Genomic DNA, 13107 nt, shown 5'->3' with positions numbered 1-13107 from the left:
CACTGCTTGTTTATGCAGAGTCATAGCATCTGAGCTGAGGTGACAACCAAGAAGCCTTAATTTCTATGCAGGATCCTAGGAACCATCACCCTGCTAGTCAGTGTCATAGCCAGAATTAACACTGGTTAGGCCACAACTGGAGTACTGTGTCCAGTTCTGGGCACCACATTTCAAGAAAGATGTGGACAAATTGGAGAAAGTCCAGAGAAGAGCAACAAGGTTAAAGGATTAGAAAATATGACCTAAGAGGGAAGATCAAAAGAATTGGGTTTGTTTAATCTGGAGAAGAGACGACTTAGAGGGGACATACACCTCTACCTCGACATAACGCTGTCCTCGGGAGCCAAAAAATCTTACCGCGTTATAGGTGAAACCGTGTTATATCAAACTTGCTTTGATCCACCGGAGTGCGCAGCCCCGCCCCGTCGGAGCGCTGCTTTACTGCATTATATCTGAATTCATGTTATATTGGGGTAGAGGTGTAACAGTTTTCAAGTACATAAAAGGTTGTTACAAGGAGGAGGGAGAAAATTTGTTCTCCTTAACCTCTGATAGTACAATAAGCAATGGGCTTAAATTGTAGCAAGGGCAGTTTAGGTTAGATGTTAGGAAAAAATTCCTATCAGGGTAGTTAAGCACTGGAATGACTTGCCTAGGAAGGTTGTGGAATCTCCATCATTGGAGATTTTTAAGAGCAGGTTAGACAAACACTTGTCAGGAATGGTCTAGATCAGTGGTTCTCACCTAGGGTCCAGGGTCCCCTGGGGGGGGCCGTGAGCAAGTTTCAAGGGGGCCACCAAGTAGGGCCAGTGTTAGACTTGCTGGGGTCCAAGACAGAAAGCCAAAGCCTCACTGCATGGGACTGAAGCCCAGGGCCCCAAGTCCTGCCACCCGGGGCTGAAGCCGAAGCCTGAGCAATGCAGCGTCATCGTATCGTATCTCCTAGAACTGGAAGGGACCTTGAAAGGTCATCGACTCCAGCCCCCTGCCTTCACTAGCAGGACCAAATACTGATTTTGCCCCAGATCCCTAAGTGGCCCCCTCAAGGATTGAACTCACAACCCTGGGTTTAGCAGGCCAATGGATGGGGACCACTGTGACACGGGGCCCTGGGCAACTGCCCTACTTGCTACCCCCTAACACCGGCCCTGGCTTTGTATGCAGAAAATCAGTTATTGTGGCACAGGTGGGCCATGGAGTTTTTAAGCATGTTGGGGGGGCCTCAGAAAGAAAAAGGTTGAGAACCCCTGGTCTAGATACCACTTAGTCCTGCCATATGTACAGGGAACTGGACTAGATGACTTCTTGAGGTCCCTTCCAGTCCTACAATTCTATGATTAGAACTCAGGAATGTCTAGCCGTGAGCTCAGACCACATTGTTCTCCTCCTTTTACACTCATCCACACCTCACTCCACCCCGGACTGCCCTTAGCTGAGGAGGTACAACCCTGTCCTTCCAGGAGGATGAGCCATCTTCCTGCACAAAAGGAAGGAGAGGGAAACCTGAAAACAAGGGAAAATTGCCAGCTTAACTGAAGTTCTTTTAAAAGAAGATAGGAAACAAATTCCCTTAAATATATTCACATAGGACTTCTCCTTTTGTCAATGTTCTCTAGTCAAAACAACAACACTTTCTAGTCCAGTAAGAGTTTCTTTTAAATTATCAAAATCAGAACAATGATTTTTTTATCTTGAAAATGTTTATCTTCTTCACTTGCCCTATAACCTAGCAGTAAGCTCATATTCCCCATGGCCCAGATCCACAAAGGTATTTAGGTTCCTCACTTTCATGGATCTGAGGAGCCTGAATGCCTCTGTGGATCTGGGCCCATGTGATTGGGCTAACATTCAGCAAAATGAGACACACACCCTGCATAGTTTTCTAGGTCCCTGCCCCCACTGTGCACTGGAAAGGCTGCCTGCCCCATCCTAGCTGGCCAGTGGCCTAGCATTCTTAGCTATTAGATCCAGCTCCCTGTCTGGATCAGTTGCCATTCCTTGCCAATTCTCCTCTGTTCCTGGCCTCAATTCCTAATGTGGCCTCTCTCTTACTCAGACCAAGAGTAGTGTCTAGAAGTGGCAGCAGGGCGAGGTGAGTCACTGTGAGGAGCAGGTAGTGAGGAGAGACCTGTCTCCCAGACGTCCAGAAACCTTCCCTCTTCCTTGCAATAACATAGCAAACTCCCAGTTGACAAATACCTGGAGGCTAGGCTCTAAAGGGTTAACTTTAAGCTTTTTGATCAAGTCTGCAGATGAGCCCAGATCTGATCAAGTCAATTTCTTTTTCTAAACTAATTGATTAAAGCATGTTCTGAAAGCACACCTATGAAAGAGGTTGGGCAACAGAACTGTTCAGTTTGCTGTGCAATTATAAACAAGATTCTAACAGCTGGGGGTGAAATTTATTAGGTGATTCTACCTACTTCTCTCCCTCTTCGAGTATTATGAGGATTCAGTAGGTAATGGCTGTAAAACCCTTTGAAGATGTGATGGTATCATCACCACAGGATGTGACCAAAAAATCTACTTGATTTTTTTTTAACCATACACCACAGAAAGCTGTGGAGGTGACTAGACTGCACAGGATCAGTTCTGACCCTCTTTGCTAGTACTCATCTCACAGCTGCTCTCTCCCCAACACACTGTGCTAATAATCTTTGATTCTTCATCCCCACCCTTTTAAGGACATTCTCAGATACTCTTCATAGACCAAGTTGAGCCATTAATAACACAGATATCATATGGTTATAACTCACACACCACTAAGGGTAAGGGAATGAATTCTGACAGCCACCTGTGGCATGAGAGGAGAATGCATGTTTTTTATCTTGTATTTTGTTTTGATTTTATTTGCCTCTTTCTACCTCCTGGTCTGAATATTTTGTATGGGCACAACTGTATCCATAACTCAACACTGAATGGTAAGAGTTAGCAATACTTAGCTCATATATCTGGCTTTTCATTTCATCCATAGACACTAAAACACTTTATTTACTGACAGAGAAACTGAGGGATGGGGCAGCTTTATGATTTACCCAGAATCACACAGCAAGCCCTTGGCAGATCTGAGAACATAAGAGAATACTGTACCTCTACTTTTCCCCATCACCCTGCCCAGGCTGACTCCTCCATGTTCTATACCTGGTCTTAAGAAACCCATGAACTTACAATGTATTCTACAGGCAACTTCTGCAGATGTGCTATCAAAATACTTTGCACTTTTGTAACTCCTTCCATCTGGGGATCTCAAAGCCCTTCACAAACATTCCAGCCCCATTTTATAGAGGGAGGAAGTCAGGCACAGAGAGGATGTGACTTGTTTAAGGTTAACTTACAACCAGTTATTGTTAGAACTCCGGTGTCCTGGCTCCTATCTCATGGTAGACTAATCTCACTGCTTGGATATTAATTACATGTGATGCTTGGTAAGGGTGACAGAGTGCTGGAGATACCTGGCCCTGCAGGTGAGATGCAGGTACTTCTTCATAGGCTGTCAGCCATTCAGCAGCATCCTCTGGGCAGAGAGGGAGGGGCGGCTCTATATTGCAGCTTCTGCTGCAATTAACAAACTTGGAAGTTAGAAAGCGACTCTTTCAAAGCACAAAAGAATACCCCTTCCTTGTGCTGAAGTCTCCCAGTGGGGAAAGGCTGTTAAGGCGCCTCACAGAGACTCGTGATAAAAGCTCTCCTCCTCCTGCTGCTGCTGCGGGAACCGTGTTGCCTTTGGCACAGGGAAGAGTTTGGAAAGTTGCAGACTTTCCTCTTTTGATGGATGAATCTGCTGTTTCAATTCTCCCCGGGACGAAATCACGTAACCGCTTCGCACGGACTTTTCGGGGGACTCTGGGACCACCACAATGGGAGGAGAGAGGCTCAGCCCCTTTCAAGGCAGCTATAAAGCCAGGGCATGCACCCTTCCAAATCACCAGAGCAGAGCTGAGAGAGGGATCTTAGAGAAGGTTAACACAGGACGGGACTGAAATTACTAGGCAAAGACACAGACAAAAAAAAAAAAAAGCGCTCTCTGGTACAGAGTCTCAAGGATCAACCTGACAAAGCAATTTGAAGAAACTCATTCGCTCAAGCAAAAACTATAGGAACTCAGGATGAGACTATGAGACCCTGGAAACTGCGGAGGGATCTATAGGCTGAGAGGAGATTTACTGGGTGTCCAAGCTCAATAAGGAGCCATCTCCCGGGGAGCGCACAAGGGAGGTTCCTAGACGGTTCAGGTGCTGAACTAGTGACCGGCTGGACTGAAGAGATTTCCCCCCAGATAGTTTGGGGTCACGAGAGGCTCCCTAGACTTTTCCCCAGGCCGGGACCCAGAGTCTGGGCGGGATCAGCGCTATGGCCACGGGAGGGGAGAGCAGCGGCGGCAGCCCTGGGGAGCCAGCCCCCTGGCTCAAGGACACGGTCCGGCCCGCCCTGCTCCTCGCCAGCGCCTTCTTCCTCTGCCTGTGGGCGAGGAGGCGCCTGAGGCCGCAGAGCGGGAGCCCGCCGGGTCCCTTCCCCTGGCCCCTGGTGGGGAACGTCCTGCAGCTGGGCCGCCTGCCCCACCTCACCTTCTGCAAGATGGCCCAGCGGTACGGCGACGTCTTCCAGCTGCGGCTGGGTCGGCGGGCCGTGGTGGTGCTCAACGGTGAGGCCGTCATCCGCCAAGCCCTGGTGCGGCAGGGCTGCCAGTTCGCCGGCCGGCCCGACTTCCCCTCCTTCCGCCTGGTGTCAGGCGGCCGGAGCATTGCCTTCGGCCGCTACAGCGAGCAGTGGCGAGCCCACCGCCGCCTGGCCCACGCCAGCCTGCGGGCTTTCTCCACCGCCAGCGGCCGCAGCCGGCAGCTCTTCGAGCAGCACGTGGCGGCAGAAGCGCGGGAACTGATCCGGGGCTTCCTGCGGCGGGGCGCCGGCGGCGCCTACTTCGACCCGTGCCCGCTGTTCACGGTGGCCAACGCCAACGTGATCTGCGCCCTGTGCTTCGGCCAGCGCTACAGCCACGACGACGGCGAGTTCCGGGCGCTGCTGGGCCGCAACGACAAGTTCGGGCAGACGGTGGGCGCGGGCAGCCTGGTGGACGTGCTGCCCTGGCTCCAGGCCTTCCCCAACCCCGTGCGCCGCGTCTTCCGCGACTTCCAGGCGCTCAACCAGGAGCTGCACGACTTCGTTAGGGCCAAGGTCGCCCAGCACCGGGGCACCTACGACCCGCGGCTCACCCGGGACATCAGCGACGCCGTCATCGGTAAGATCGAGCAGGGCGGCGGCGGGGCGCAGGAGGGGCTCAGCCGGGACTACGTGGAGGGCACCATGACCGACATCTTCGGGGCCGGCCAGGACACCACCTCCACCGCCCTGTGCTGGGTCCTGCTGCTGCTGCTCAAACACCCGCACCTCCAGCGCCAGCTGCAGGCTGACCTGGACCGCGTGGTGGGGCGGGACCGGCTGCCCACGGCCGAGGACCGCGGCTGCCTGCCCTACCTGGAAGCCTTCATCTACGAGACGCTCCGCTTCAGCAGCTTCGTGCCAGTTACCATCCCGCACGCCACCACCGCCGACGTGGTACTCCAGGGCTTCCGCATCCCCAAGGACACGGTGGTCTTCGTCAACCAGTGGTCGGTCAATCACGACCGGCACAAGTGGAAGGACCCCCACCTCTTCAACCCGGCCAGGTTTCTGGACGGAGAGCAGAAGCTGGACAAGGACCTGACCTGCAGCGTCATGATCTTCTCCATCGGCAAGAGAAGGTGCATCGGCGACCAGCTCTCCAAGCTGCAGATCTTCCTCTTCACCGCCATCCTCCTGCACCAGTGCACCTTCGAGGCCAACGCGGCCGAGCGGCTCACCATGGACTGCATCCACGGGCTGGCCCTCAAACCTCTGCCCTTCACCGTCTCGGTGAAAATGAGAGACACCCCTCAGAGCTGCCGGGCTGGGGATGCCCAGTGAAGAACCACCCTACTCCGAGCCCTCTGGGAGCACCCTGCTTGCTGCGCTGGGCATGCCAGCTCGCCCTGCCTACACTCAAGAGCAGATCTCTCCCAATGGGAACGCTCTCTGTATAGCTTTAGGTAAGATCATTGCTTGTATGAGGGGTTTTCTCCCCCGCGCAGTTACTCCCTTTCCCAGGAAAGTCAGAAGCCCTTCGCGGTGAATTTTTGTTACCATTTTTGAAAGCCTCCAGCCGGTAAGGAGGGAACAGAAAGCCCCCTTCTGCCCGCTGCTCCCCACCAGCCTTCTTGCTCAGTTCTGTCTGCTCCGTGTTAGGTCATCTCTGACTCCGATGCAGTTTCATTCCATTTCCGATTGGTAGTGACAGCATGTGAAGCCAGAGGCGATCTTAACATAGCTCCTACTGCCAAGTGAGCTGTAGTTACCTTGATGCTGCCTTTTTGCAGGTCCGGAGTCTCAGCGATTTTCGCTTTCTAGAGATCAGACGTTTCCGATCTCTGGCTGCACAGGGGAAGTCCTTCAACCTGGCTTCTGTATGTGGCAGAGGTTTGAGCAGCAAGCTTAGCCTGAAGGCAAGAAGGATTGAGAAAAGAAGCGCTGTCTCTGCTAACTTCCCTGAATTATTGTTGACATAAAAGGGTCGGCGTATTCGCACTGCCCCTTATTAAAACTTCAGAGCCTTACAACAGCTCATAGCAAGAAGTGAAGGGATCTAGATTAATAATGATTTATTCCACGTAAAGCAGACCATGGGAGTGTAAACCACCTGTTAAATGTACACTAACCCCGCTAGAACTGCATAAACAAACCTACTAGCAGGCAGTCGGGTACTCACCTGCCCTAATTATTTGCATTCCGATGCAGACAATGAGGTATAATTTTCCCCTCCCCGGAGTCTAAATTTAATTCGACCGGGTATTAAATGGTTAATACGATTTACCGGGAGCCTTGCAAGAAGTTGTGTTCAGGAGTTGACACTGTGACATTAACTTTGGCACGAGATCAGCATCTCCATTATGCATATAAACAGCCCAAGCACAAGCTTGGGTTGCCTTCAGATTGCAGCCTCTCCGTACAAAGAGTGTCTTGATTGTTTCCTGCGGGGCGGACAAAGTAAATTTGGCAGAGCCTGTCGGGGTTTTAAACGCTTCACTAACGAATGCAAGGAGGTGAAAGTCATCCTTGTTGAACGCCACAGCAGACTGCCAGGTTTTGCCTTCCGCTGAGTCAATCCTTGGGGAACAAGTGTGTGTCTAGCTTGTCCTGAGTTACTCTCTGAGCAGGAGGAGAATTCAAGCTGAGTAGCACTTCCTTCCCGGCAGCTTTCGCCTCTGCCTGGCAAACCCAGAGCTTGGAGAGCCTTTAGCTTATCTAGATAGCGCTGCATACTCGCTGATATTTTCCACTCTCTCTCCCACTACGATTAAGCTTTGGACACAAATACATTTGTCTATGGTGCTTCTCTGAGTTATTCTTTTGTAATATGAATGATTTCCATTTTAATTCATGGAATAACAAAATGTGACTGTCCCTTCTCAATAAAATATCTTTGGCACAAATGTATTATTGCATTGCTGGTTTTGGTTGGTTGGTTGGTTGGGGGAGGGAAGCAGGGGAATGTAATTTGTTCCTAGACTGCATTTCCCTGCTCTGCAGAACTACCCTAAACATGGCCACAAAGATAGCCAGCAGAAAAATCTTCCAGCAAGTAGTATATGAGGCTCCATTGCTGGGGGTGCATGTGTGCATGCTCCTGGCCTGAAATCACTATCCCAAGGACAAGGATATTAGCGGGGGACAATGTTTTCCAAATCCTCATGCCCATTGAAACAGCAGGGATCCCATGGGTTGTGTGTAATCAATGGTGATCATAGCCTGGGGAGGGACTGAGAGCAAAACTGTGCACTCCATTTATTATTTATGGATAGGGCTCTACCAAATTCACAGTCCTTTTTGGTCAATTTCATGGTCATTGGCTTTTTTAAATTCTCAATTTCATGGTTTCAAATATTTATATCTGAAATTTCCCAGTGTTGGTAACCAGGGAGCCCCGACCCAAAATGGGGGGGGGGGGGGTTGCAAGACTATTGTAGGGGTGTTGCAGTATTGCCACCCTTACTTCTGCGCTGCTGCTGACAGGCGCTTCCTTCAGAGCTAAGCAGCACAGACTTGAGGGTCCCATGGTATAGGGGGGTCATCACTTTCTGGGGGGGACAAGGCCAGCCTTACCCATGGGTGACTGCCCAGGGCCCCATGGTCAGTGGGGTGCTGTGGTCCATCCACACACATAGCCCAAGGTCCCTTTATCCCCTGAGTGCTGGGCCCAGAGCCGGGAAGGGCCTGGCTGAGGGCAAGGACTCCAGAACCTTTGTAAAAGTGGGGCAGGGGCATGGGTGCTGGAACTGGGATGACTGGGGGCCAGGGCCCCCCTTTCTAACATGGGTGTAGTTTGGGGGCATTGCCCCCCCCCCCAAACTGCAAGCCTTGGCAGGCATGGAGCAGCAGAAGGGGCTGTGCTTCGGGGTGGTATTGACCCGCAAAACTGCAAGCCTTGGGCAGGTTTGGAATGGCACTGGCAAGGGCTGCACTTTACAGTGGGGGAGCTGATCACCGTTATCAGCTCCTCTGCCATGAAGAGCAACCCCTACCTGCCCCCACTGAACTATGCCATGTTAAAAAGTGGCAGGTATGGCCCCCACCTCTCTCCCCCCCCTCCAGTTCCAGCACCATTGGTTGGGAACACCCCAGCCGGGGACTCCTACCAGGCTCCAGCTAATAGTCCCAGCCAGGCTAGGGAGGGACTGGACAGGACTTCCATTTCCCCCGCATGGGCCATGAGTCCCAGGTTGGGTCAGACCCACCTTTGGGAACCTCTGCCAGCAGCAAGAAGCTCTGTGGCTACTCCGTGCTGTGAGTCCCTCCCCCCCATGACTGCAAAGCAACAGGGGCAGGAAGCGGGGCAGGGGTGCTGACCTTCCTGAAGATGGGGGAAGTTCCCGGAGGTGGGTCTGATCCGGCCCCGGAAGCAGCCCCCGCAGGAGAAGAGGAAGTCCCATCCCTCCCAGGCCTAGCAGCTATAGCCCAGCACATGATAGGAGCGCGACTGAGGTGGCCCCTGCCACACCCCCATGGGCAGCACATGACTCCCACATTCGGAAACTCCCTAGAAGTGGGAAGGGACACCGGCACCTGGACCATGGCTTCATCCCGAGGCCCGCTCCTGAAGCCCCCGTCATTTGTGCCTCTTTACCTTCTCCCCGAAGGACACCTGCTGCTCGCACCTTTTCACTCCTACCCACCACTTGTGCCACTCTGCCCCCCCCCCCCCGCCTGCCAAGAAGCGACATGCCGGGGGGGGGGAGGGAAGAGGCGGAGTGAGGGCAGGACCTTGGGGGAAAAGACAGAGACGGGGCAGGAAGAGGAGCAGTGTGGGCAGGGCCACGGAAAAAGAAGACAAGTGGGAGTGCGGCCTTGGGGCGGAGTGTGGGCAGAAGTACTGCCCAGGCATCCTTTCAGCAGCAGAGGCGCTCTAAAGGTGGCAGGCTGGTGTGCCTCCAGAGGGAGATGTGCCACATCCTGTTTGGGTAGGCTTAGCCTTCCCCTGGCCTCTTACACCCACTGCCTATGCCTGCCCCTTCCCAGCAGATTTCACAATGGAGACCAGATTTCATCATCCATGATGCATTTTTCACAGCTGTGAATGTGGTAGGGTCCTATTTATGGAACACCTACAGTGAGCAGGTAGCATTGCACAAAGCTAAGAAGACAGGGTCTCTGCTCCAGGGGTTGTGATCTCGCTCAGACACAGACAGAACTATGTGAGGGCCCATGTTTGTGGAGGAGGGAAACTGTAGCAAACACACTTGTCAGGATTCACACAATCAATGTATTTTAAGGATATGAAGGAGACAAGGGGCTGGTAGGTGCAGAAGAAGAGTGGCTTTTCTGAGTTCACAGGGCAGCACTGAAGAAGGCACAAGTGTAAAGTGGGAGACTAGAAAGTGGCAGGTAGAGGGGGGAAATGATCCATTAGCATAGTGATACTGACGAAGGCTTACAGCCATAAGTGGTTCTGTAATGTGTCTCCTGGCTCTTTGTAGCACATGATACTAAAACACTGGGTGATTTAATTATTAACCAATCTAAGTTATTATTAACAAGTTAGGATATTTTTACTATGTTATTAAGTATCAACTTGCACTATGTTATTAACATTTACTGTGAGAATTATACGTTTTATATATATATATATAGTCTATACAATATCATAAACGAAACTATGAATTCATACAACTGTGGCTCTTTTGAGTAATTACTAATTTGGCTCTTGAACCTCAGGTCTGCGTATCACTGCCCTAGCATATGGCCTCGATTCTTCACAGTGAGGGCTGAACTTACTGCTCTTGAAGTGGGGAAATCAGGGTTCTCTTTAAAGGAAATAGAAGGTTATCCTGTTAACCAGAACATTTATGTGATTAAAGTGACAGTGTCTTACTTATGGATACTTAGAGTAATTTGGTACTTGAGAAAGTTATAATAGCACTGTTGAGGGCTGAGCTCTGTTGTGCTAGTCATCAAGGGGCTGCCCACTTGAACCTACACACCTCTAAGACAGAGAGAAGCCTCAGCAGGAGAAACAAATCTATACACATATAGCTCATTATTATATATCCCAGCAGTGCCAGTGTTAGCCCAGTGGGGGCCCCAAGCAGGAATATTCCCGCTCCATACTAAAACAGGCAAGTTTTTATAATAAAAAGGAAGTAAGGGTCCCCTTGAGCTGCTTGGGTCCTAAGCAATTGTTTAGTTTAATTATGCCTAGCCCCGGCTCTGTATCCCAGCAACTCCAGCCCTAAGAGGACTTGTGAATGCTGCAGAGAGCCCACAGGTCCTCTGCTATTGGCTCTCCTTGATTCCACCTACTTCTACTGGTCTCCACTAAGAATGTGTCCAGAATAGGTTAATCTGTGTTTGCTAACACATTTCTGAATAACACCTCTTACCTATTTTAAAACTCTAGTTTATATAACTTACCCTGTTTAAAGTGGCCATTTGTTGAACATGCAGGTGTCTATTCTAACCCAGAACAAGTAGCATGGCTGTTACTCTAGTTCATCTGAGATGGTGGTGGTATGATCCAGCCCTACAATCTGATTTCCTGCAGGATCTCCCTCTCACAGAAATCTTCTTTCAGCCAAGACTCCGCTCAATCTTGTCGGTTGAGTGAAAGAGAATGGGCTTTGAGTAGGCAACTCCTTAGTGAGTCTGGGGTGGCTACATTAGTGAGAAGTAGGGGGTACACAAGTGACACCTTGTTCAACCCACCCCACTGTCTGTAAAAACTTTAGCTCAGTCTTCCTGTGTTCTGTGTCAGCTACAGACTTCAGAAAAAAATATATTTGTAACCATTTACCTTTTTTTCCCCCCTTCACTCTGCCTATTCTGTTAGGCGCTGTATAAATGCAGAACAAAAAGACAGTCTCTGACCCAGGAACTTACATTTTAAGTATAAAGTTCAGAAGGAATCAAAAAACCTCAAAAAAGGACCTAAAATAGCTTTTTCTATGTATAAGTGTCATTGTGTTAAAGTCAAATGCTTAGGCCCTTCCTGGTGTTGATCCTGTGTGCCAGGTGTGATCCCCATTCTCCAACTCTATAAATAATAAATAAATGGAGATATCCCATCTCCTAGAAGTGGCCCCCTCAAGGACTGAACTCACAACACTGGGTTTAGCAGGCCAATGCTCAAACCACTGAGCTATCCCTCCCCCCCAAATGACTGAAACCCTCAGGCGGACTTGCCTACCTTCCAGCTTCTTGCTGGGCCACGTAGCTCCCCACCCTCCCACAAGATGTCTTCATCCTTTCCAGCTGTCCAGGAGGATATGGCTGCTGATGCTGATCCTTCTTTCCCTTCTTCCCCTGCCAGGTACTAGAAGGAGTTGGCAAGAAGAGGAGAAGGAGGAAAGTGAGGAAGTCAGAACTTAGTGCCTTCTGCTCCCTCTATCCCCTTATGGAACTCTGAATACTAAATGTGGGAGAGGAGGAAGAGAGCAGAGCTAGAAGGAAATCTAAGCTTGAAGTCTTTAAATCAAGATTTGCGGACTTCAGTAACTCAGCCAGAGCTTACGAATCTATTACAGAAGTGGATGGGTGAGGTTCTGTGGCCTGCAATGTGCAGGAGGTCAGACATGATGGTCCCTTCTGGCCATAAAGCAGGAGCAACAGAAGTACTCTAAAAGTGTGTGTGTGTGGGGGGGTGACAGGTGCCTGAACTGTGGCCCTGCCCTAAGTCCCTGCCCTTCCCCCCCCCCAAGATCCCACCCCCACACTGCCTCTTCCCCTGAGGCCCTGCTTCCACACTGACTCTTCCCCCCAAGACCCTGCCTCCCACTCACTCCTCTCTGTCCCTCCCCCCCCCCCCATTGCTTGCCCTTATGGCTGGTAAAAAGTGGAAGGGCATTCATTTTTAGGCAAACACAATGCAAATGAACTCTCCACTATCAGTCTCAACCGCATATGATCCAGGAAATGAATTATTTTTCTTCATGATAAATGGAGTCATCCATCCCTTTTCTCCATCCAATTTGACACTGAGTCACCAGGGTTCTAGACCTGAGTGACATCTGTTGTAAAAGTGTTTATAGCTCTTTTAGCCTTTTATCCAATTTGGGTACTCTCTTCAGGTCTGGTCCATATGAAGATAGATTCTTTTCCAAAGTTTGAACAGTAGTTCTGAGTTGTCTTCCCATCAGTACTTGTGCTGGACTATATCCAGTAGCTGCTATTGGTGTTGATCTGTAACTCTCAAAAGCAAGGAATGGATCTTCCTGCTGCAGGATTTTCTTAAGTGTCTGTACAGCTCTCAGCCTCTCCATTCACTTGTGTGTAATGTGGACTGCTAATAATATAATCAAAATCATATTTCATTCAGAATGACAAATTCTGCTGCAGTGAACTGTGGTCATTGCCTGTCACTAATTGTTCTGGAATAGTCAAGTCAGCAAAGCTGCACTTCAGTTTCTCAATAACACTGAACCATGTTATGTCTTTCAATTACATTATTTATAGATATCTGGAAAAATAGTCCACAATGACCAGGTAATCATGTTCTCTTAATCTACAGCTAGTCTCTTTTAAGAGCTCTCGGACAGAGGGATTTAT

The 13107-nt window shown here is 50.3% G+C and overlaps 1 protein-coding gene across 1 annotated transcript; it reads left to right on the top strand.

Moving 5' to 3' along the window:
- The first annotated feature begins 3930 nt into the window (after positions 1-3930).
- LOC128837258 (cytochrome P450 1B1-like) lies at positions 3931-7504 on the top strand. The gene has a single exon (XM_054028270.1). It carries the CDS (start codon positions 4351-4353, stop codon positions 5938-5940), a length of 1590 nt encoding a protein of 529 aa, XP_053884245.1. The 5' UTR covers positions 3931-4350; the 3' UTR covers positions 5941-7504.
- The last annotated feature ends 5603 nt before the right edge of the window (positions 7505-13107 follow it).

Source organism: Malaclemys terrapin, chromosome 4 (assembly GCF_027887155.1).
Source record: "Malaclemys terrapin pileata isolate rMalTer1 chromosome 4, rMalTer1.hap1, whole genome shotgun sequence".
Taxonomy (NCBI): domain Eukaryota; kingdom Metazoa; phylum Chordata; order Testudines; family Emydidae; genus Malaclemys; species Malaclemys terrapin.
The sequence above is the reverse complement of the archived record's forward strand: the minus strand, read 5'-3'. Positions and strand labels throughout refer to the sequence as shown.